Consider the following 25547-nt stretch of genomic DNA (forward strand, 5'->3'; position numbering starts at 1 on the left):
GCTTAAGACTAACATCTAAGTCAGAGCACATCTTAGTTGCTAGTGAAGAAAAGTAAAACTAAGAGAGATCAGGCTTTTAAATAATGTATTTGCTCTGTAGCTTCTATACTAATCCCCTCTTATTTCAGATCATGTAAAGGATCCAACTCTTTCTTATTTAAAAAGAAAAGGCAAAAAGAGCCCCACAAGAAGTAGAATGCCTTAAGAGAAACCCCTCAAAGGTGCATCTGTCTCCATCATAAAACCAAAATGTTGCTTTACCTTCATATAGGAAATTTCTTCCAGTTGTCAAGATTTCTGCAACTAGTGTTAGATTAGCGCTGAGAGAATGGGTGAATTAAATTAGAAATAAAATAGTTCAGGCAAGAGAAAGAAAACCTGCCAGAAAAATCTGACAAAAGCCTGAATACCAAAGCTGTCTCATTCATGAGGGTCCATCGCCACCTACAGGCTTTTCCTCCTCTGAGGAAACCTGCTACTCCTATTCGCACAGGATTTGCCCCAAAATGAGGATGGAGGTTTTTAACTGATGTCAAATAACATAGGTTTGCTGAAGTTAATGGAGTTAGTGATTTAAACCATCTACAGTCATGTCTCTATTTATTCCGTTATTTCAGAAAATTAAAACTGCCTATATATTTCAAGGAAATGCACTGTTCTAAGATTACATCTGTCTAAAAAATAAATGATTTGCCTCTTTAAAAATTAAGAAAAAAAAAGAAAAAACCACACAAAATACTGATAGGGTTGCCCCTCCGATGAGAAGGGAGAGAATAATCAACATTTACAATCCTTCTGTAAAACTAAGTGCTTTAAAGTACTTTCTAAGAGGTGTCAGGTCAAAGTAATGTGAATAATGAGACAAAACCAAGCAGATCCTGACTGAAAGAAAATCAATACACCTGGGGTTCTGGGTGAAAAAGGCACATACTAAGAAAGTAAAAGAATTTTTGCTTTTAATGACAATTTCACTTCCCAATACATACCTTTTTCATAATAGATACCACGGGTTTCCTACCTTTTTCTTTTATTGTTTTGGGCTGAGCTGTATACATTTTTCCATACACTATGCATAGGGCAAATCCATGTCAGACTTTGGGAATTTTACACACAAGCAGCTCAAATTCTGGTATTTCCAATAGTCGTGGTGAAGTAGTTTCTCTCTCATGCCCCTGTTTAATGAGTCTCACACAGATGCAGCATTCATTAAACTTAGAACACTAATTTCATCTTTGTTTATGCAATTTCTAATCTATGGATAAAGTGACCTCTCAGGAAAGGCAACAGGCAAATTGGGAAAATAAAAGTGACTGGATCCTGATAGGGAGTATTGTCTCTTTAGGATCAGGTAAACTAGGAAATGGTTACAAATAAATTCCTCTTGTTTTTCAACCTAGGAGTCAATTGATAGGAATTACAAACTACTGCTTTCTCACAAATTCAGAAGATGCTCACGAGGTTTAATCTGAAGTTCCTCTAAAGAATCTAAAACTGCAGAAAGACAGACACCAAAAGAGAAAAACCAGCTTTCAGGCTGTGCCCACTTCAGTCTTTCCCACATTTTTTGTAGCAAATTCCTAATATCAGGGTGTAAGTTTGTAAGGTAACAGTAAAAATAATGAGCTAAATTCACCTTTGGCATATACATGTTTTGCAGTTCCAGGAACCAGTGCTGCCTTCATGGATATTGAATTTGGTTTTTTATAAAACAGTGAAATAATAGTCAAAGACAAAATACATAATTAAATGCTAATCTGTGATTAGTCTCACAGCTAGGAGAACACAGCATATCTGCTAATATGTGGTTAGAAACAGGAGTTCAGCAATGTTAAATATACAAATAAAACTAGTAAAAGGGAAGAGTACAATTTTACACTGCCAGACAAAGCAAAATAAATACAAGATATGCAAAAATAAATAGAAAATATGCAAAACAGCAGAAGATCAGCAATAATCTCTTACAAAACTTCAGAACTTCAAAAGACACAAGACGTTATATATTAAGGGGGAAAAAAAATGGTATTCATAAATCCAACAGCTAAAGTACAAAACAATATAGCAAACTCCAGCCAGACCACAAAGAGGGTTCGCTCTTCATAAACATCAGATCAGGCAGCTAAAATTATTACCAAAGCTCTCTTGTAACTGTCACCTGTGGTGGGTATAATTACAGGCTACTGCTGCAAGCACGCCCACGTCATATGGCAATAAAAGGACCTACAGCTTGCCAAGACCAGGCAGACAATGGAGAACATACACCACCTGACGAGAGCCCAAAAAGATCAGCCAGGGAGACTAATAAAAATGACAGCTTCGAAACAAATGACAAAGCTTCAACCACAAAAAAAAGGCGATATCAAATTAGCTGGAAATGCAAGCGCCGAGCAGAGTTCTCCAACAGGTCACAACTCGAGCAGAAAGCCAGTCAGAACTGTTTGCAGATGCATTTAGTTCAGGTTTTAGCTATAAAGAGCCCTTTCTCTTTTTTTTTTTTTTTTTTTTTTATTAGATAAAATGTTTGCACATTTGGGCTTGGCTTTGTGAGCTGTCATTAGATAGCCAAACAGATGAAAACTACATATTTCTAATCCAGTTCTGGAGACAGACAGATAGCTAGATACACGTATCTTAACACAGGCACCTTCTGCAGCTACATCTACACACTGTAACAAAGCTGAATTTCTTTCTCATTGCCTTAATTCTTTCCTGGATGCCTGCATACATATATTCTTGCTGACCAGCTGTACAGAGGCTTATCTTCTAGCAGATCTGGGCTTTTACCTGAATATTTTGACTATAAAGTTTTAACACACAACACCAAGGTATTAAAAGGCTTTATCAGCAAGTAAAAACAACGTAATGCAATTAAAGAGTGAGAGGCAGGGATTTGGGTGTCTCTCATCACCACGTGTGAGGGAATCATTCATATGTGATGTATCGTTCCTATGTGATGCATGCAAGTTTTGAGTACACAACAGAGAAAGCACTACTATTGCTCAAAAATATGAGCACAGCACAGACTTAATTTAAGAGAAAGCTCCCCAGCCCCAAAAGCAAGAGACTGTCTCTATAGGGTAAGTGCCTTGTTAAGCAGGCCCAGAGGAAATGAGTATTACTTCTCAGATGCAAAATATGGTTTTGTTTTTATTTTGGAACATTTACTGGTAAAATGCAAATCCCCAAAATCCCTGAGCTGGAAACATAAGACAGTCTATCCTTTTTAAAGTTGAAAAGGGTATTTGTACTGGTCTCCGCTCAGCTCCATCTCACCCTGACTCCAGAGCTTCAAACTTTGCTTTTTTAAATCTTGTTTATCATGTTGTCAAGCTTCTAAGTGGTTATTTCCCTATTAACTTTGTCCTTGTTTGTTCTTGCATTTTTGAAAGAGCTGGAAATAACATGTGTTTACTTTGCTATGTCTCTCTCAGCATCATCAATATCACTGTTGCTATTACAGGAATTTTAACTGCTGCAGCAAAGCAAAGCCTGAGATCTCAAGCTTAAATCGTATTCCCCTCAACCACAGAAGAATAATACTGGAAATGTAAAAATTTCTGGGAGAAGGGTAAAACCATCTCCTCCTTTAATTGTCTAGAAAAGCCTGTTTCTCATCTGAGCAGTTACTTGCATGTGTCAGGTAACGTGCTCCAAACGGCTTTGCATGCACAAATGGTGCATTTTCACAGGCACTGCCATGAGCAGCATGAAGGGAGCAGGATGTAAACGTTTCCTCCGTCATTAGGAAAATGCTTTTACTGGGATATAATAGCTCGAAATAAAAACATACCTCTGATCCAGCCTTTTCACTAGAGTTCAGGACAGTAATTTTAAAGATGTGCCTTTGCCAGGGATTTACAGGGGGAAAGAGGGGAGGAAATGTTAGGGGCTCTGAAGAATTACTTACTAGGTCAAATTCCTGAAACCCTGCCTTTCACTGCTCCTCCAGCACTAGCTCTAGCCTTAAATATGAACAAATTTTTGTACAGAGTGTTATTTTACAGCTTCCCTATTTAAATAGGGACTGCATTCGTCCCTTTGCTGACTGCTGCTTTAAAACTGTAGCAAAACACAAGCTGCAAATGGGCTGAGAAAAGCCCTTAGCAAAAGCTCTACAATAAAGCGGAAGTAAAGACCATCTCTTTTGCATTAATACTTTTTTTCTTTCTTTAAAGCTTTTTCTTTTTCCAAGTTCCCTATTCAGTGTTTGAAGAATACTCATTCTTCTCTCTTTAGGATTACATCTATTCATTTTATTTAGCTTTTTAATGTGGAGACATTTTAATCTACCATTACTTTAATGCTGTTCCCGAATAGTTTGGGAACAATGATTTATATTTCATCTTCAGCTATGAGGATGAAGAAAAAAGGGGGAGAAAAAAGACTATACCCTTCTCATCAGTTACACATGTAGTCATGGCAGGGTGGTTTGTGCTTTGTATCAGGGAACTGCTTGTTCAAATTTAACGGAAAATTCATGGGGAAAACAAGAAAGATTTTAGGGAAGCTCATGCGAGAGCATGTCTTCCTTCCCCACCCTATAGAAGAGCAAATTATTACCACCTACCAGTAGATCACGAGCAAAGTCTCAGTTAAAATTGACCTGTATCGTTTGCTTGATTGGCCAGAGGTCCAAGAGATGCCTGGTGACTTGATCTCTGTCCTAAATTACTTGGATTTCATAGCTGTTACTAGTCTCCCTTCTCTATAGATTCCTGATGTTCCCTGTTAAACTTTTGTCCCAGGAATTGATCTGTAACTCCCCTCCCATCAAGAAAAAAAAATTTTAAAAGTCACTGTGTTGCAAAACAATGCGCAAGTTAAATTGGATATTTTACCCATATATTGTTGTCATGTCCAGGGTTGAATTATGCTTAGTACAAACAGGCCTGGAACATTTTGTGTTTTGCTTGGAAAAGTCTAACCATAACATGCAGGAGACACTTGTCCACACACTGAATGAAAGATTTACCCCAAGTAAACTCCAGAAGGCTTAGATTTTGATTTAAACATCCTTCCTGATGGAAAAGAAAATTTTAATCTTACCGATATGCAATTAGCAATTTTAGAGGACACTGTCAACAAGCTAATGGCCTTTGCCTGTAGATCATCAGTATAAATATAGCCCAGCTCATCAGGGATTAAAAATTGTTCATGTCTAATGAGATGGTTGGTGTGTCCTCTATGAGACGAGTTTAACTGGGCTCAGATCCAGCTCCCGTATCACAAGCAGTGATGTTAAATGGCAGCGTGTTAAATGGCACGCTCAGTAGAGATGCCCAGAAGTTCACGGGATGCAGAGTCTAAACTCTCTCTCTGCTGCTATCCCAGATTAGGGTTTAAGCAACCTGGCACAGTAACGCATATACGTGCAGCCTCACCCAGCTCGCCCTGTGACTCCTCAGGCTTCTAGTTCCCACAGCCCAAGATATCAGTGACAAAAAAGGGGGCATCCTCCAGATCACTCTGGATTTAAAAAGCTTTGGAGATCTTAATGGAGAGGGGTGCCAAAATCTCACCTCTGCAGCAAGGAGCTAAAAAGCTTCAATTTGGGTTTTCTGCTGCACCCACAACCTCCAGTTCTGCTGGGCATCCACAACCCCCAGGGTTTCCCTACTCTTGCATCAGCTGGCTTTCCGGGAAGCCCAAACTGCTCCAAAATGATCCCATGCCTGTCATTTTCCCAGCTGCCCACCATTAAATGGCTACAGTCAGTTTGACCAGGAACTCCACATTTCCAACACATTACATTGCATCACCACATATTCCTTCCTTTCCTCCCAGTACTAACCCATCATAAAATAATTATCAGACACGCTGCAGTGTCACTGCAAAATAAATACATACTGCCTGTGCATGCTGCATTCCTTGTCTGGCTGGCCCAAGCTGCCAGCTAGGGTTGAGCCTGAAAAATAGCTCCCACCTGTACCCACCCTGGCAGCAGCCTTGATTAGCAAGAAGCTTAAACCTGATATAGTGGGACATGCTGCCAGTAAAAATGAAGTATGCTGGCATGGGTGAGTGTGCAGGGACCCTGAAGCAAATCAGCAGTGCTGCCAGTCACACCGGAGGTGCTATGGTGGCTGGTTTCCCATCGTTTGCCTGATCCTGTTAATGTCTCTTGCAACTATCATGCAAACTTTAAAAAAAAAATATATGATAGTAAAAATTCCAGTCAATATATCCTTTTAATTTGCACTAGATTATAGTTTTTTTTAATGCAATTACTGTAATTTCATTAAATGACATAATTACCATTAATGCAGAGAAAACTGTCAATAGAAGGTGTAATTATGTTGTATAAAATCGCGAGCACAATGTGCAATGATGCATAATTCTTCATGAAAATCATTCTGTGACTAACTTATAAAATATTTTTAAAATACATATTGTACAGTAAGAATGATTCCATTATCATGGACTTAAATTCCATGACCAGGGAAGAAGGGGGAGCAGAGCAGGAAGGGAGTGTTTGCATCTGGAAGGAAGGACCAGGAATTCAGTTTAGAAGTGCAGCAGAAAGGTAAGACCACAAGTTTTCATACGCACGAGTGGGAAAAACAAGCATCTTATAATCACACAGATATACAAGATGACTTGCGAGCAGACGTTCACCTAAGCACATTTCACCACACAGCTCCAGCTTTTTGGACACCAGTAATGCTGCATGGAAGTGATATCTCAATGGAAGAAGGTGTGACAATAAGAAGGAATGATGAGGACCAGGTTAAAAACACAACATTCAGCCTGGAAACTGGGAGCAAATTGTCCAGGGTAGGATATGAAGTGTCATGCACACGAGAAGAACTGTACAGGGATTACTAGAGTATGTCCCTGGGCATCTTCAAAAAGCCCTTTGAGAGGGATGTTTTGGTCAAAACACAACATATCAGGTTGAATACAGAGATAACTACATCAAAATTAAATAAACAGAATGCCTGAAGAGCTTTTTGGTCTTAAAAATCTACAAATCCCCCCAAATCCTGAATCAACGAAGAACACATGGATGAAGTCTTTTAGATATATGAACACTATCTCTCTAGGTATATGAACACTATTAACTCTACTGGCAACATCTTCTACATGTGGGAATATTCACAGAATCACAGAATCATCTAGGTTGGAAAAGACCTTGAAGATCACCTAGTCCAACCATTAACCTAACATTGACAGTTCTCAACTACACCATATCCCTAAGCGCTATGTCAACCCGAGATATTCCCAGGTACACACAAACACGTGTGTCCATTTTTCACACCAGACCAATGACAGAACATACACTACAAAGAATCCAGAAAACCTACACATGACTTTCCTCTGAGCCAGCATGTTTCTTCTAGAATTTATGTAACGCAATTTGCACCAAACCCTTTATGCACAGGGCAAATATCACCAAAAGTGAAATTTTGTTTTCCACCTCCCTTTCAACCCTCTTTCCAAAACCTCTAAACCTGACAAATTTCTGATTTTACTTCTGAGCAGGCCCGATCAGTGTCCTTTAATATTAAAATTGCAGAACGCTGATGAAAAATGTGATTTCATTTTTATACCACAAAAAAATTAATCTACTCACAAGTTCTTGGATTGTCTCCTCTCACCATTACAAACTAATAAAGAAATTTAGCTTGGGATGATGCATGTTTTAAATGAGAAAACATGGTTATAGCATTCTTTTCATTCACTTGTGTTCTGCCTGTGCTGTCCTCTGTTTCCTTCCTCTTTATCTGTACCTCTCTTTCTCTTGTGCACCCAGAAGTAGCAGCAAATGTCCTTGTCACACTCGTGAGCTGTCAGCACTAATGGGGAGGGAGGTGCACTGTAATAAAAACTAAAACAGGAAGATGTAAGATACCACGTCCTCGCCTATTGCCATGCTCTGATGATCCCTCACAAATATTTTCTTCTGTCTGGCAGTGGTTTTTGTCTGATTGCTTAAGAAAACAAGGTTCACATGATTATACTGTCTGCTTGTTGTCCTCTTCCTCCCTCCCTTTATTCCCCCTCGAAGGAAGGGGCATGGGCCACCTGTAGAAGGAAACCAAGGGCAATACAATTGGGGAGGGGGGCCCTAAAGACCACCCAATCTCTGGGATTAACGCAGTGAAAATATGTGAAATATGTAAAATATGGTCACAATGGTTATTGCCAGTGGCCCAAGGGACAATGTCTGTGAGGGAAATTAAAAAAAAAGGCACTTTATGGTTTGAGGGCCTGGCTGACACTTAAGCTACCAGCCATGGTTTCATGAACACAGATGAAAAATGGTTGAGAAGTTTTGTGCACCTTCCTCCTGCTGGTGTTCAGTGTCAGTCACAAGCAGATCGTCCATAAGGACAAATATGGTACAGGTTTAGCTGATTCAAAGCTAGGTACTGAAGATATATAGATGCTGTTTGCTGGAGAATGATGATTTTAAAAATGTGACATTTGATACACCTTTTATTTAATCTGTTAAGAGTAGATTTTATGTACAGATTGGGGCAGAGAGGGATGCTGCACCTACCACACTGTGTGTCCATTTTATTTTTTTTACTATGAAAACATGCATTCAAAGTAGCAAGATACACAGAATTAGCACTTCATTTTAAGTAGCAGAGCTGAATTTTTTTCCACATAGACAAACTCAGACAGACTTAAATTTTGGTTTATAGAAGAAACCTGCTCTAATCATTCTTGGAGTCATGTATTTTTATTCCTTTCCCACTACCCACTTTGTCAGGAAACCAAATACTATATATCCAGCCGAGATGTTAATTTGTAACCTTCTATCTTTGTGCTCATCCTCCTTTCCACTAGGAATCAATTCCTTTTTCTGCAGACCCACTTTCCTACCTTCATATTTTTCTACCTCTCTACCACTTCCAAACTTTTCCTAAGTCTAGAAAACTGAACTTCACAGCTGTAACTTCACAAGTATTTTGGTGCAAAATCTCTTAAGAGCAAATCTTTAAGTACGTGCCTAGATTCTTGCTGAACAGTGATGGTAGGACTTCAGCACTGGGATTTTACACATGTCCCTCCCTTTCCAGCCTCAGCATGCATGACCATCTGATTCCCTTGTGCACAACCATACCTGCTTCAGTGTGTTACTCTCTGCTCTGCTCTCTGCCAGTTCTTGAACCATTAACTTAGATGTGATCTAAACAAGCTTTGAGCAACAGGAAGAAGAAAAAAAAAAAAACAACCAGAGAAAAAAATCCTACCTACTCTTACACACCAGTCATTCCTCTAACCTGCAGGGTGAAAGACAGCTCCATCTTTGCTCTGGAGCTTCTTTCAATCAGGGATGGTCTACTTTACTCATGTGCAGCAAACACACTGAAGTGTTTTCTTCAAAAGAACCTTTAAGTGACTTATAATTCACAGACAGTAAAAGGGGCAGAAATCTTGGAGATGTGGCTGTTATTTTGCTTAATAAACACTCAACTCAAAAACTTTCTTTCTGCATGCTGGACCACCACAAAATGATTTTGCAACCTTTAATGGCATGCCAAACATTTCAAGCATGAAGAAAATGTCACACTGCAGAATAAAAAGCAGGCAAAACCTTTTTGTGCTTGACTGGATTATGAGAAAACTGCAAATGGGGTGTTTACTACCAAGAGAAAAAAGGAGAGACCTGAAGAGTGGGACAGGCAGGTGGAGAACCCGGCTTTTTGTTTGCAGAGCGAAGTAGAACTCACTGACCAGCTTTTCCTTTTTTTTTTTTTTTTTTTTTAAATAAAGAAACATATTATTACCATCAAGTTAATAGATTTCCAATAGGCCTTGTCAGCAGAGCTACTTATGTGCCATAGGGACATGGGCATATCAGGCACTGATAACCTGCACCAAAGTGCCTTCTCATTGCAACTGAAGATAGAAGGGCCAAGACCCATCAGCTCACTGCATCACCCAAATCAAAGGCAACATCTTGGCCACAACCTCCCTCCTTTCCTACCACCCAGTTGCTGTGTTCTAACAAAAAAAACCCCAAACCAAAAACCAACAAAACCAAAATCCAGAGTCATCACATGGTCACACCCTTTACAGGGTGTCATCACCCACCATGGACACGGGCATCCTCAGTGCTCGGTGCAGGTTGGTGAGTGCCTCTGCACCAAGGGAAGAAAGGCTGTTCCTGAAGGTCTAATTTCCATGCTCATCAGGCCTAATGTGGCCCAAGCTGCCTTGAAACCCGCAGCCATGTAGCTACAAAATACCAGTAACAGCAAACGATAAAAGGCTTTACACCAGTGAAGAGGAAGACATGGTAACACTCGAGATCTTGTATCACTTAGCCTCATGCAATAAAAGAAGAAATCCACTTACCACAAATGCTATCACGCTCTTTACTGTGGACTCCCAGAGAAAGCAGCTCCGAAGGAATTGTATTGTATTCCATATTGCCATGGTGATTTTTTTCACACGATCAACATTTCTTGATAAGATCTGATAAATATTGTGTGGGAGGAGGGGAGAAGAGGAGTTTAATCAAACACTCTAATATCCTACTATTGCTTCAGAAATGGGGATAATTTAAGCTACAAACGCATGCCAGGGCACATATTACAAATAAAGCCTCTATTTCAGACACACTCCAGCTCCTGTCTGCTTTCTGATTACACCCAAACCTTCCAGATTTTCCTCATCCCTTAGGAAAAAAAAAAAAAAAAAAGAAAAAGAAAAAGGCAGCACATCTTGATGCCAAAACTAAATAAAACAGTAACACAAACCTATCTTCATTCCCCTTCAATTCTCAAAATATAGCAATGTCTCAGGAAAAGGGCCAGAGAGAACGTAATCAAAACACTGAACCTCTTCTCTACATGTTTTGGATTAGTCCATAGAAATAAATAGGGAATTTTTGTCTTATTATAGGGCACCTTTATTTAAATAAAAAGGATAATGGTCATTGTTCTAAAATCCTATGGACTTCTTAAATAAGTAATTTACACCTGCCTTCTTCCTTCTCAAAGAAGGGAATAAAGCTCTCGTTGAGCTTTAGGTGCTGCGAACTGTGCAACATCTGCAGCTACCATTTTCCCCACTCTGAATCATGAAGCAGAACTACTGATGCAAACTAGATCAGAAAGCAATTTCATGTTAACACAAACAAACCTTTTAATATATACAGAAATATGCAGAATTTACATGTGTTCAGCATTTTATGCATAAATAGGTTTTGTTCTTGCAACCGTGCTACAGCAATTCAAACCTTTCCAAAACAGATGCGAGAGCTTAGTCCAGACACAATTTTCACCTTTTTAGAAAATTTGCGGTTCTCCTCAGTAAAGCGCTTTTCTCGGGGCTTGAATGTTCTAATACTTGCTTTTACCTTAAGAAAAAAAAAAATCAAGAGAAGAAATTTTAAGTTCACTATTTCAGCTTTGTAATACCAGCGCTGATTAGGAATTTCAAATTTCAGGATCTTTTACTCTTCTCAGCCTCTATGCAACTTAGGAGGAGCTACTACGAAAAATCATGAGTTAAATTGGGTAAGGCTGGACTCACTTCAGCAAGAGCAGAGCTGTGGTGCAGCCCACGATGGCCTTAATAAGTAGCATTTAACTTGGTAAAAGGCCGTAGGGCATAAACAATTGAGACTGACTCAGCCACCTAAAAACTAAGTTCACTGTGACTTGCCTCATTAATTTTCCTGTCAACACCCTGGGGAGAGAACATCGTGGGTCAGCTTTTTAGGGAGGAAATAGGTGTTAAAAGTAACGTGTAATATTCTAAACGTTAAGTCCTTTTTTTGGCTGTTACAAATAAAGCCCTGGCACCTTCTTTCTAAAACACTTGGGGTCATTTGTCAGTCCAAAAATGCCCCCACATTGTCCCATCCACCTGGAGAGGCTATCACAGAGCTCTAATGTCCCAATACTTCTTCTCCCATAGCGTGAAACACCACCAGAGGCAACTGGCTCAGGATTTTTCCTTCTTGGCTTCTGGTTTTTAAAGAATGACCCCTCCACACCCGTCCTTGCAGATTCACACGTTTCTTACACCAGCGATAGGCAAAGAGAAAATATTTCAACTTACAGGATTAAATAGGACATCCAGCTCCAAGTAAATTACTCCTTTTGAAGCACGTTCCAAGTCTTTATTCTTCAGAGTGTAACAACTTTGTTTACCATTTCTAATCTATAGTTTGAGGGAGGGGGAAGAGAAAAAGCATCAATATTTTCCTGGCTGTAATTCACAACACAATTTAAAGACACTACAAACAAATAAATAAATCGCAAGCACAAAAAAAAAAACCACCCAAACCCTCCCCAAACCCTGATAATATACTCGGAGCCTGAAATACAAAATGACCGTTGGATTAGAGACCTATAAAATTGCAGATTAAATCTCTTATGGTCCAACTTTAATTTACAGACCTTGTACTTTATAGTAGAGCAGTGCACGCAATAACCAGTCTGAAAATTCTGCCCTGGAAGCCAGTGAGTTGATGGGAAGTAATCAGCCTCCGTTATTACAGGTTTAAAATGGGATTTTTCTTCCAAAGTTCAGGAAAAGAGCCACAAACAACAACTTACCTACCTATTGCACACTCCCGTACACGAACCCACTTCTTAATGCTTAGTGTATTGCAAGTTTGTCAAATTATTACCCAGGAAACAAACGCAATCCAGAGATATTAATCAGCTTAAGTGGAGCGAATGCTAATGTAACAAATGTTCAAAATTAACTAATTCATGTAAAAGACTTCTCCCCCCACCCCACCCCTGAATTTCAATACCATTTCTATGCTCTAATCCACCGGTTGGCCCTATCTCATTAAACGTCTATTAAAAAAAGAAAAAAAAACCCACAAAAAACCTCCCTCGCCATTTTGTAAACTATTTGGCTCAAATCAAAAGCATTTTCTCTTCAAAAAGTGATGGCAGAAATGTATTTATTATACACAGTAGGATATGTATTGATTAAACATTTGGCTTTTTAGGAAGCAGACCAGTTAATTCTAAACAGCAGTAACATAAAAAAGTGCAGCTTACCAAAAAGCTACATTCAGGGACTGTAATGATCAAAGATTAAAGATAACGGAGGAAATTTGGGGGCATGAAATTGCAACCATATTTAAAACGGCTATTGCTGCTCTGGCATTTAGAAGAGGCACTCATATAAACCATGGTAGAAATGAGTAAGGAAAAAAAAAGGGATAATGGGAACCAAGTGATTTCATGAGACAAGAGAAAGGTCACTTTTCTTCCCAAAGTTGCTCCACCCTTTCTGTACCAGATAGCTTGTCAAAGGATAGATGGGTTTTCTGGCTAACAGTTGAAAGGGAAGAGGGCTCTTATAAGGACCAACTTCACATTCTCAGTGGTGTCCAACCAGGAACTCCAGCTACGTTCTCAACCAAAACTTTGTTTAACAGGATGCTGGGAGTTATGTAGGCATATGTGGAATTTATTTAATAACAATAATAGACACTGCATTGAACTGATCACAAAGCACCCTCTGCTTTCACTGCAAGAGAGTACATTTAGGGTTGGAGTTGGAGGCAAAGGATGCCGCAGCTCCCAAGACAGGTAAAGGTAAAAAACTATTCTCTAGACGAGCAAGCTCAGATAACCTGCAGACCCAAAACAGAAGAGCTGCTGAAGTGGCTAGCCCCTCTTCTAGGGCCAAATGGACTGGCACAGAAAGTCCTCAGGACAACTGCCACATACAGTATTGCTGGCCCATCATAAAGGACTCTGCCATTTCACCAGTTTTCTGCCCCCTCAAGCAAGGGTAAAAAATACTGTTAAAAGATACAGAATGAAAGCAAAACAAAATTTATTTGGTAATCAAAGGTTTTGTTCAATTTCCCAAATTAACTGAAAAAATGGATTTACTGATGGTAGAGATACAGGGCCAGAAGGACTTCGTTTGAGATTGTTACCCCTTTGGTCCACCAGTAGCAGGTTTAGACTGAGCTTTGATTCATGGACTCTCCTGTAACAGGATGGAGGGTACATTGTTCCTAGTGTGTCTGCAGAGATGTAGGTGTCCAATACATATCACAATACCATAATTCTAGATTTTCTGTAGTTACTAATTTGGAAGCTGAAGTTCCATGTATTTCAGTTACACATATTTCTCGTAACATTTCATCTTACTACCCCAGGAACAACAACTAGTGTGAAGTTCTCTTTATATTCCTTGGAATATACTTCTTTCTTATATCTTTCAAGAGCATAAGAAACAAGGAAAAAATGTCACATGCTGCTAAATTGATAGAAAAAAGAAAAGAAAAGACTACTGACAAGGTCTGAGTCTGATATCATGGTATTCTGCACTCAAAAAATGCTTCTGACTTTGGGGAAAAGGCTGTTTGTTTTAAGAGCTGGAGCCGAATCAAACATTTTGGGTGTGTCTGCAGGTGTGTTCACTGTAAGTTTAAATTCAGCAACAAACAACTTCCATCTCTGTCTGTATTTGAAAACAGGGGTGGTTTGTTGCTTGGGAAACTTTTCTAAATGGTGTCATTATTGTTGTTGCTGCTATTCTAAAATTGAACAGGGCAGAAAGTAACGCTGTGCAAATACAGTTTTATAGTCAGCTTCATTTGGCATCTTTAATTCTGTGTTTGACTTGTGCGGTAAAAGATGTGCAATTATAACTCAGCCTAAGACTAAACATTCATACAGATATCCGAGCTTTTGACCTTCTTCAGAGGAAAAAAAGCACAAGAGAGAAGAACAACTGGCTACAAAATGGCACGTCTCCATTGCATTTTCATTTGGATGAAAAGAAAAAACACTGAGAAAAATGTCAAACAAAAGTCTCTCTCACAGTTTTGGCAACATGCTAAGTCAGTGCGGTTCAACAAAAGGTGTAGGGTAATTCTAACACCCATGACTGCATGGAGATTAGATCGGTGGCATGTCTCAACTGTGCCCAGACGAAAACATGCAAAATATCTTTTAATACTCTACATTTTCATTGCATGCTGTTCTTGGGCCAGAGTTCAGATTCTGTTCAACATCTCCCCCTCAATCTCAAGAGACAGCCAGTCATATTAATTTCATTTTGGATCTATTTCTTTCTCCTTTCTGGGTACTTTTCCTCAGTCTCTGCTGTTCGCAAAGACTGCTTAAATGCTCTCTCCAGCTGTGGAAAAGGTGAGCAGTCAGAGCTGGGGTCCTAGGATGAACCTCAGTGTCAGAAAGATCAGATTTATTCTATCACCCAAACACCTTTTGCTACATACCTGATGATCTTACATGGATTTTACTCAACATTCCTGATAATTGTGTCTAAAATAAGTTATCTTTCCTTTGAATGTTTACATCTTCTTATGGGAAAAGGGAAGGAGAGGAATATTCAAATTAAATGTGAAAATATCTGCAGGTGAGGTCCTTAAAGAGACATAATCAATATTATTCCTTTATTGATGATGTTTTATATCATCACTGAATACTAATGTCTGCATTCTCTGAAAGCTTCTTAATAGCATACTGGGACTCAATCACCAACCAAGACCGCCCATAATCATGTGATTAACATGAAGACAGTTATGCCTACTCCACCGACATGCTTCACTTTGCAAGGCCACTGCTGTTCTGAAAAAAAGTCAAGATTTTTCATCCCATGGGAATTGCTGATGTTTGGGGCATTTCCCTGTTCTGAATCAACAGAGAAAGACAAAATATCAGTATCAATATTTTCACAAAACAATTAATATATTCTATATCACAGTCCCTTCTCCATACAGGACCACGCAAAGGAAATTATCAGTTGGAAAAGCTAAAATTCTTTGTGCATGAAGCATTCTGACCTACAGAGGCACTTCAGACACTGGCAGTGCTTTAGCTAAAGGAAATGTTCAGGTACGCGAGACCACCATACAGTCAAGGCCCAAAGTGCACCGGGTTCCTTTCAAATGAATGAATATATTTGCTAAACTCTTCCCACAGATGTCCCCAGCAAAACAAATGTGACTAAACACAGTATTGATGTAGCCAGCCAATGCTAAATCTATTAAGCAACAACCTTCTGACCGTTTGGGAATTTTAATGAAATAGCGAAAGCCAAGATTGATATGACACAAAACACGGAGAAGACAAGACCCTTACGCAGCAAAGGGTGTTTTTTCATTGCTCTTGTCTCAAAGAAATATGGTTTAGTGGCTTTTTTTTCACATTGATTTTAAGAAAACTTCACTCTGTATCCAGCTTTGATGCAGATTCAATGTCATATATTGATGACCTGACAGAAGAACGCTGGGTTAAACCTCTGTACATCAACACCCATGACACGTGGAAAGGGTAATGGCTACTCTCCAAGGGTAATTCATCTAAAGCATTTGGGACCTCTGATATTCCTGCTTGAGCTCATTGCTGATGCACAATGTCATACCATTTGCCCTGAATAACATAAAGCTGTCTTGTAATAGACACACACCTACCCTTATCAAAGGGCATATTTCTGCAGGAAAAGATGAAAGCAAGCCACACATTTGATCCACCTGGACATGAATAAAGAGTTTTTTTGTTTCTCTCCAGTCTTGCAATAGACCTTGATTTGATTTTGTACGAAATGCCCATTCATTCATTCCAAAACTCTTTGCTCCAAACATTTCACTTTTAACAGACTTCTGTGGGATCCAAAGTAGAATGGAAATGTGGGCTCTTGGCAGAGGATTGATATCCAAAGACCAAATAGATATGGAGCTGACGGTCTGAAAGAAATCAAGCAGCCACACAAGGGCTTCCAGGCAGCCTGAGGAGGAGCTGAAAACCTTGGGAGCACAAGGATCCCAGGTGATACTCAATAAAAACATTCCTGTTGATACCATTTCAGTGAATAGTGCATGGTCAGGGAAGAATTTAATTTCAGAAACAAGATATCATTTTTTCTGGAAGAGATGTGGGGGGTTTTTCCCCCATTCCAAAATTTCTAGTTCATGTTAGGGATAAAAATCAGAACAGACTATCCACTTCACCACAGCCTCTATTGCATAAATGGAGCATTTTCACTTTTTTCAAACTCTGAAGCTTTCTCCTGGAAAAGGCTGTGCACTTATGGTCAAGTGCTAAGTAACTGCAATCATGAGGTGTCTGCTCTCTGAATCCAGGCCATGTTTTAGATAATTAAGCTTGTGAAAGGCATACTACTTGTTTTCAGTGTACCACCGGCTACCGACCTTGCTTGGCACTTGAAAATATTTCATAGACCTCTTCCTGTTTGCTGAAGAAAGGGTGCAGCTGAAGTCTACTCTGAGCTGATAATTCAGCAGATAAAAACCATTCCATTCTGCGATACAACTTCACTCAGAGGTCTTTCTACATGAGGATATTTGATATGCTCTGCTTTCAAATTCATTGAAGCACACTATATGCTCCCATGTCTCTAATAACTTGCAGCCTTCTAGGAGATAGAAGTCTCTTGAAGCAAAACAAAAGACAGACCCTCACAAAGAGAAACACGTTTGCTTTTACTAAGATCTAGGGCACAAAGGAACAGAGATGGAAAGGACTTCTTTGATAATTAGTTCAAGTCCCCCAAAACCTACAAAACTTCTAAACCTATCAAACTCCTTTCTTGAGGCAATGAAGTTATTTGCCCTACTTCTCCATTCTCCAGGATCTTCTTCAGTTTCTAGCACAAAAGCCTGCTCTGTTCAGTGGTGTAAATGGTCTTCGCTTTCTTTCCCCAGGTTCTGAGAAAGCAACCTCCCTCTCAGCCCAAAGGTTAAGCAAGCCAGACACTGTAAGTCACCTCTGGCAAGAGAGCGATCCATTCTGCTGACTATCCTAGTAGCACTAATCTGTGTCTTTTCCAGTTTAAATTCCACTCCTGTGAATGTGGTTGACCAGAGCTGTATCTGAGAGGAGCTCGCTCATACGTGCTTTAGAGGATGACAGTAGTTTGATGTAAAGAAAGGCAGGGGGAAAAAATACAATAGGTTGACTAACATGGAAAAGCTCAAGTTAAAATGCAAGCAAATAACCACTTCTCTCCCTCTGTCCCCCACCTACCTACAAACAGAGAAAAATCCAAATTCAGTGTAATGCTATCACAATCAATGTGTCTAGAGTGCATTAATAGAGCTGTATGAGAAACTAAGCAAATTGTGTACTTGTCCAATATTGCTTCATCATGCCTATCAAAAGAACATGAAGTTTTCAGCTTTATTCACAATCTGACACTTTAAAAATCTTCCCCTACTGCCCAATTTTTTATGCTTCTTATTTGGTGCCTGCAATAAGCCTAGATCACAGTTGAGGATGAATGTTATGCATAAATAAATTTCACCATCTCTGAATTTTTTGTGCAGTAAGGTTATTCGTGTGTTATTGTGATGGTGTACACATGTTTGCAAAGCACCAGTGTAAGACTACTGAACACATTCAAACCAAAATTCATTGTCAAATTAATTAAACATTTCATATCACTCCAACACATACTTTACTCAAGGTAATTTTTCATTAAGAAAAGAATCTAGTCATCCATGAACAATTCCTGAAGTAAACTTACTTCATGTGCTGACAGCTCAGAAGTCAAACTTGTGCAGTTTTAACAGGGAAAAAAAAAAACAACCAGCAAATGCTCTTCTATTATCAAAAGAGAATTTAATGCAAGGCAAATATTAGGCCTGATTACCTAGAGAAATTAAACCTATATGATTTGCAAGGCTTTCTTGAGTCTTTAACTATTGTTCTCTTTCAGCATATTTATCTAAATGGTTCAAAGGATACATTCAAATTTATAGTCAAAATGACAATGTACATCGAAATTCCCATTTCAAGAAAAAAAGCTTAGAAAATTGCAGTTCTCTGAGCAGACTAAGTTAATAGGTGCAAAATGTTTTTTAATCAGAAGCAGAGACAAATATATTTACACTAGATTTGAGTGAAATAGGAGGCAGAGAAGTTTGGAGAGGAAGGAAGAAGATCAGTTGGCAAGGGAAAGCATAAACAATTTTTATTTTATTTTTTTGTCTCAAACCTTGGACAAAAAACCTACGCTGAATAGTTTGGACATTACCACACACATGCACTCCCCTCGTCTGCCTTGTTACATGCTTCCTAAGGGATACTTGACAAATGCCTATAAAATCAACAGAAAATCCAAATCTAACATCTTCTCACTGTGAGCCCACACAGCCTGCTGCCGATCATGCAGACCATTTGGCAAGCACTGGATCTGCAGGAGAGCAGCTGCTCCAGCCACTCTCTTCCAGTAACATCAGAGATATGAGGACTTGGGGAAAAATTAACAAAGTGATCAAAAATGGAATAAAAGATGTTAAGAGGTTTTTTCCTCCCTGTAAACATCAAATCATCCTCCATGCCCAACTGACTCTAATATTGCTCTAAAACTGGAGATATTGACAACTCAAGCCACTAAAATAGACAAACAATCTAAAATATCCTCAGCCTCAAAAAGACCTTGTTGTCCAAGCCATGGAGGGAAGAGGATTGCAAAGCACAGGACAGTGTGTGGGGGCACCAGGAGCTCAGTATTTACTCCTCAGCTTCCATAGCATAGGGTCTTTATATCCCCAAATTGCAGGGGTTCCCCCGTTCTAGACCTCAGTATAACTTGGAAAGGGCACGCAGTGGATGAAAGCAAACACACTTTCGTGAAGAGATTCAGAAAGCCACGTTGCTTTTAATTCACATACACAAGAAATACACTTATTTAGACAAAATAACAACAGAACTGGAGCACGTTGGCCGATTTCCTTATCACTATAAAGCATTCCTTAGGTTGGGATCATATCTCTAAGTCAGTTCAAGAGTTTTCTAGGCAGTTCATTATCTATTTGGAAACATTAAATATTTGCGGTTCCCCTCTCTGATCTTGATTGGTCCCTTACCTAAGCTATGCTGACTCTGTGGGGCTTATATGGCTCACTTTGGTCAGATGGGACCTTTGCTTTCCCTCTAGAAACCTCCCATTTCTCCAGTCTCTGCTAGGACAGAGCCCCACTAACCTGTTATTACAACACTGCCTTTCCTGCAGAAGCCCACCTCAAAGACAAACTTTTGCCTTAACCATGAAAGATGTGTGCCAGCCATTTTGCAGAGGTGAATATGCTTTCACAGGGACATTTCAAAACAATACTGCAATTTTCTACTCTGTAATTTCAATCACGATTCACCGTCTGCCTATTCAAGAGGGCTATTACCCACAGCATCACACTGCACATTACCGAAAGCATCTCACCACTGCATGTATCACTTGAATCATGTTATATATGGCAAGCTTCAGTGTGTGTACAGGGCTCAACGCAATACTCGCTGCATGACATCGGTGACTCAAAACTCAAGGAAACCACCATGCTTACGGTTAAACATGTTTACACACCTTGACTGATACGAGCACAAGAGTGCCGTGATGTTTTAAGTCTCATCTACTAATTGATTTAATAAAAGTCACAGCCTAGAAAGTTCTTCCCAAATGTTACTGCAAAAGTAACCAGAATCTTCTGTGATACTGCACACACACATGGAGCTGTTTACATCCTCTTGATCTGTTTTACTCACTCTATTACCAGCCTTGTCCCAAAATTAAATCAGTCTTACCAAAAACAAAGCTGCTTTTCCCCCCATTTCTCTATTAATGTTTTTTAATGACCCTTTTATGTTCCCCTCTCTTTAGCTTGGCCTTTTTTGGCCATTTCTGAAAAAGCTTCAAGTCTCCTTAATCTCCAGAGCAACCACTTTCCCCTGAGCTCGCTTTGTTTCCAGTTTTTATTTTATACTCCCATGGTAGAGCTCACTCTTCATATATTTGTTTACAGAACAAAAGGCACCAGTCTTTAAAAGCACTATGGAGTAGAAAACACCCCTTTTAGGTAATTTTATTCAGCTGTGCCAATAACAGCTATCTCTAGTCAATCCTACTGTGATGTGCAATTACTTTCTTGGAGTAAAAAGAAGCAAGACAGAACAAAGACATGCTTAAAATGTTACCTTCAGAAGATGATGTGGAAACATACAGAACAACTCAATTATGTTTTCAGACCTACATGGCATATAGTACTGATGAAGTACAGACACTTCTGCAATTTTTTTTCCAATCAACCAAATTTGTACTAAAATGGGTTGGCAATGCTCGTTACACTAAGGAGAACTATAAAGACTGCCAACTAAGGCATATATAGATCACAAAACCTGTTTATCTCTAAATCTGTGTTGCTTTGTGCTACAGGGAAAAGAAATGCAACTTGTTCCCAGCAAAACTATCAATGTTTGAATGATACATGTGGCAAAGGTAACTTACAGATAGCAAAGGGATGGCAACTTTTCCAAGAAAATCAGGGGGTTTATCTCCATCTTCGTCAAACACCGTCACTTCCAGAACATCATGAATATCTTTAATAGGGCTGGAATGAAAAGTGCAGATACATAAAAAAATAATATTCAATACACATGCACACAGTCTCCTCCACAAAGATCTGAGAATACTGTTTTACTAATTAAGTTTGTATTACCTTGGAGTATAAAACTAGCATTTAATTAAATTCCCCAAAAAAATGAATCAAATGATCGGTATTCCCCAAGCTTTCCCCTCATGCTTCAGTCCCATAACTAGGTGAAGAAAACTACCAGACAGTGACATTTTTTGCACATTGATGATGCTAACAGTGTAAAACCCAGCTCCCACCAGACAAAACTGGGTGACAGGGAGAGGTCAAGGCCTGAATTCAAAGCCAGCCTTCAGGACATTAAAGAAATAATCCAGGAAAGAAAACTTATGTAACTTCATTTGACTTGAACAATTATTGAACAATTATCTCCCTTTTAAGGGACTAACAAAACCAATCACTTTAAAAATAACCAATCTATTGACCCTAATTAAAGACCAAATGTACAATATTTTTGTTCCATTCAGTGCAAATGCTCTACTGAGGTGGTAGCAGGCACTCGATCCCAAGTATTTACAAGATCATTAATAAATCAGGGTCTCATTTAAGAAAAGTTAGAATCTGTGTGCCTGCAAAAGCATGGGTAAGTGGAGGCAACTTGAGTTGCATTCATTATCTCCTCTTTACCTTTTTCCACGTGCAAGAGTGAAAGAGATACGTGGTACAGTGTACGTTTGTTATTTAACTAAGTTCTGCCAAAAAGGAGGTTGTTTCAGAGCAGCCCTGCTCCCGAAACCTCCGCCTGCAACACGGTAGATTCACTCCTCATGGACACTCACAGAATCTGAACCTAAAACCCTGGTTGTCTCTCCAGCTAGCAGCCATAGCACGTTCTGTGATGTGACCCAGTGGCAGGCAAACCACCATGAAATGCACTGTTTTCAAGACATTATGGCTTTAAAATACATTGAAGCATGCTATTTCTGCAACCATGCATCCATATTCCTCTCCAAGCCATTATCATTTTCCACATGATATAGCTACCAGTGGTATAAAATATTAAAAGCCCACAGTTACACACACAGATAAATGTGTCACAGAAAATCTGAACATGATGGGAAGGGCTCTCTGGTGGTATTGAAACCTCCAGCTGAAATGGATTCATCCACTCAAAACAATCCACTGTGCTCCAAAATAAATCTAACACATCAGTAGCTTTTAAGGTGCTTAATTGATTTTTTTTTAATTGGCCAAAAATCTAAGGAGAAATGTGAGAGCCTGACCAGCTCTGCAGATTTGGTGCTTCCACTAGCCATGCAACAACGATAAGAAAGTTAGAGATAGTCCATAGCTGACATTTCTGAGACCCACAGGAAGTATAGACACAAACTTTCTTTTCAAATACAATAATTTCAGATCCTTACTAGATTTATTTTGTTGGCTAAACATCCGACAAGACTCATCTGCTGGCACAGTCTCAGAATAAACAGTGATAAGTGGAAGCTTCTTGAGAACAGAGAAAGTAAGAGAAAGTAAGAGAAAGGACTCCAAAAGACACGCATTCAGCTATACCCATGACTAAACAGAAATCCTGCAAGGTACTTCTATCAAAGAGATCAGATACTTTTTATTGCATTCACATCCAGCCCAGTATTTATGACGGACTTCTTGCAAGACCAACATTCATTCTCAAACTGTCCCTCCAGTGGACAGATGCAAATGTCATAAATGCTCCACTGCCAGCCCTCAGTGTTGTCTTCCTTGCCACAGACTACTACAGTCTTGGAGACATTTATTTCAGTTATTCTCAAAAAAAATCTTTGTCAGCATAAAGCAAGATTAAAACCTGTGCTGCCTAAAAGCAATACCTAAATTATCACTGCTGTTATTAATAGTCACCAAAAATAATATTTTGATTTCCATAAAAATTTAAGCTTCTAATTTGGTATAAGATATGTTTGACTAGTTTAAATTCAGAAAATATACCAGGAACAACACGGGCTCTAATTTTCTGCTTACTTACAAAATAAATGAGGATTATACCATGGTTCAATGAAACATATTTTATTTTAAATTATGGAAAATGTAGGCATGGGTATATGGTCTCTACTTTCTGTTATCTCTTGGATCCAGCTATGACTCCATTATGTCTAGTCATGATTCTTCCTATAAATATCACAGTAATTTTTCTTTTAATGACTTCTATTAATAAACTCCATGCAAGAACTAGTAAAAGGCAAAAGGCTTTAATTGAGTTATATTGGATATTTCTCCAACATCCTCTCTGAGTATGAAAAAATGACATATCTTAAACTTGACCTCTGTATTTTCCCAAAGTCGATAGCTTTTATAGTTAAGCTGCTAACTGTTTGGTGTTGCAGCATGTTTTCAAAAGCAATCCACTTACAATGTGAAAACTTTGTTCCACTCTGGATTGAGGTTCTTGTAAACGGTGTGTGTTTGAAGACTGTCGTTTCCCAGCTCTAATACACAGAAAGGATCACTTTTACCTAGGGAAAGATCAGATAGATCAAAGAAAAAAATTAAGTGCACGTGTTACTGTATTTAGCATGCACACTTTTTCTTTGCAGTAGGGCTGAGGAAGTGATGGATCTAATTTTATTTGTCCAATTAAGACAACTGCAAATTGCCTTGTTCTGTTGGAATGACTTGCTAAATAAACAATAGCTCTGATGCATTCTCGGTTCTGGAAACTAACACTTACCTTACAACTCAGGTGGCTTCACTCTAATACCTGAAATCTGAGACTTACAATGAATCATCTCTAAGTCTTTACAGCAAGAAAAACCTGCTCACGCTGACAATTACTCAGACGACATTATAAAAGCAGTACCATCATTCCGACCCTGGTAAGCATCAGTGCTGCCATTACAGCTCTCTATTTTATCCTCTGCTTAAAGTCTGTGGTCTTCTTCAGTTGATTACAGGATTAAGTACCCGCACCATGAGAAGCACAGCACTGTCTGTATCGGCAGCATTTCTTCAATTAGTTCCACGTGAGCAAGTCCTTGAGGCTATGAAGACCCTACACAGTGCCACAGTTTAAACAAAACCCAACATCAACTAGAGAATCCATGCGTGAACCAGGTATCACACTTAAAGCAAGCAAACAAAACCCCTAAAACAAAAAAAAAAATCCGAACCTCCTCTCAAAGGGAGATGTTAGCGTGGAACTATTACGGCAAAAACATGTTTGTTAATGTATTTTTTTGATAACTCACATCACATGAATTTGCAGCTTTCACAACTTACTGCAGCACAGCAGTTTCCATCATGAACTGAGTACCCTTTATCAGCATGTCTGGCTTAATATCTGATTTAATCTCATCTTCAGTGTTCGTGTATAACTCAGCAATAGACACTCCAGCCTAACTTTTATGTAGGCAACTAAATATGTCAGCAACGCAGGGATTTAGATAGCAGACAAACAAGATATTTAAGCAAAAGCTGTCTTTTTCTTAATCCTTAGTTTTGGTATTATTAATGCAGAGCTCTTTAAGGTTCTTACTCTGAGAAGTTTATAAACTAAACAGGAATCTCTTCAGTATGTAAACAGTGGGTATTAACTAGTCAATATTGGTAAAGTTTAAAGACCATGTGTGTTACTGGAATCTATTTGTCTTCTCCTTTTCAGCTTACGTGTCCATTCCCTGCTAAGTGTGGAAAACGCACGTACCCTTTCAGAGAAACTGCTTGAAATGCAAACTGGTATATGCCAAAAACAATCCCACTGTATAATTTGGTATTCTGAATGCTATTTTTTGGTCAGTGAGCAAATGCAGTGTTTGAGAAGAACTCTCATGCGTACACAGAAAACATCCAACAAAGCAGGAAAAGTCAACAAAACTATTATCTAGGAATATAAAAGTATGGAAGGCTCAAACTGGGCTAGCTGTGGCTGAAGAGCTTCTACATATTTGATATAGCTGTGTAGAAACTAGCCTAAAATTTATGTCAAATGGTAAAGCATGGATTTTCAAAACACTGTTCAGAACCAACGCAGATACTATGTTGTTTTCTGATAGCTATTATTATAGTAGGCTAAAAACTTGCAATTAAAATCTATAATACCAACATATAATCAACTGACAACAGAAATCCCAATCGCACCAAAATCCAATCTTTACCATGGGAATAAAGTATAAAGTGGCATTACACTTGTCATCAAACGACTGGTCTGCAGTTCACCCATGCAAGAGTCATGACTGCTATGGGACAGGAGAGGGAGGGAATG

The 25547-nt window shown here is 39.0% G+C and overlaps 1 protein-coding gene across 1 annotated transcript in view; it reads right to left on the bottom strand.

The window, feature by feature from the left end:
- Window positions 1-25547, bottom strand: part of MCTP2 (multiple C2 and transmembrane domain containing 2) — a 121192-nt gene that overhangs the window by 36602 nt on the left and 59043 nt on the right. The window contains exons 14-18 of the mRNA XM_074880573.1: window positions 23700-23802; window positions 21208-21310; window positions 12022-12123; window positions 11240-11314; window positions 10309-10428 (exon numbers count right to left, since the gene is read on the bottom strand). Coding sequence (XP_074736674.1) covers window positions 10309-10428; window positions 11240-11314; window positions 12022-12123; window positions 21208-21310; window positions 23700-23802 — 503 coding nt within the window. The remainder of the gene's footprint in view (window positions 1-10308; window positions 10429-11239; window positions 11315-12021; window positions 12124-21207; window positions 21311-23699; window positions 23803-25547) is intronic.

Source organism: Strix uralensis, chromosome 11 (genome assembly GCF_047716275.1).
Source record: "Strix uralensis isolate ZFMK-TIS-50842 chromosome 11, bStrUra1, whole genome shotgun sequence".
Classification (NCBI taxonomy): domain Eukaryota; kingdom Metazoa; phylum Chordata; class Aves; order Strigiformes; family Strigidae; genus Strix; species Strix uralensis.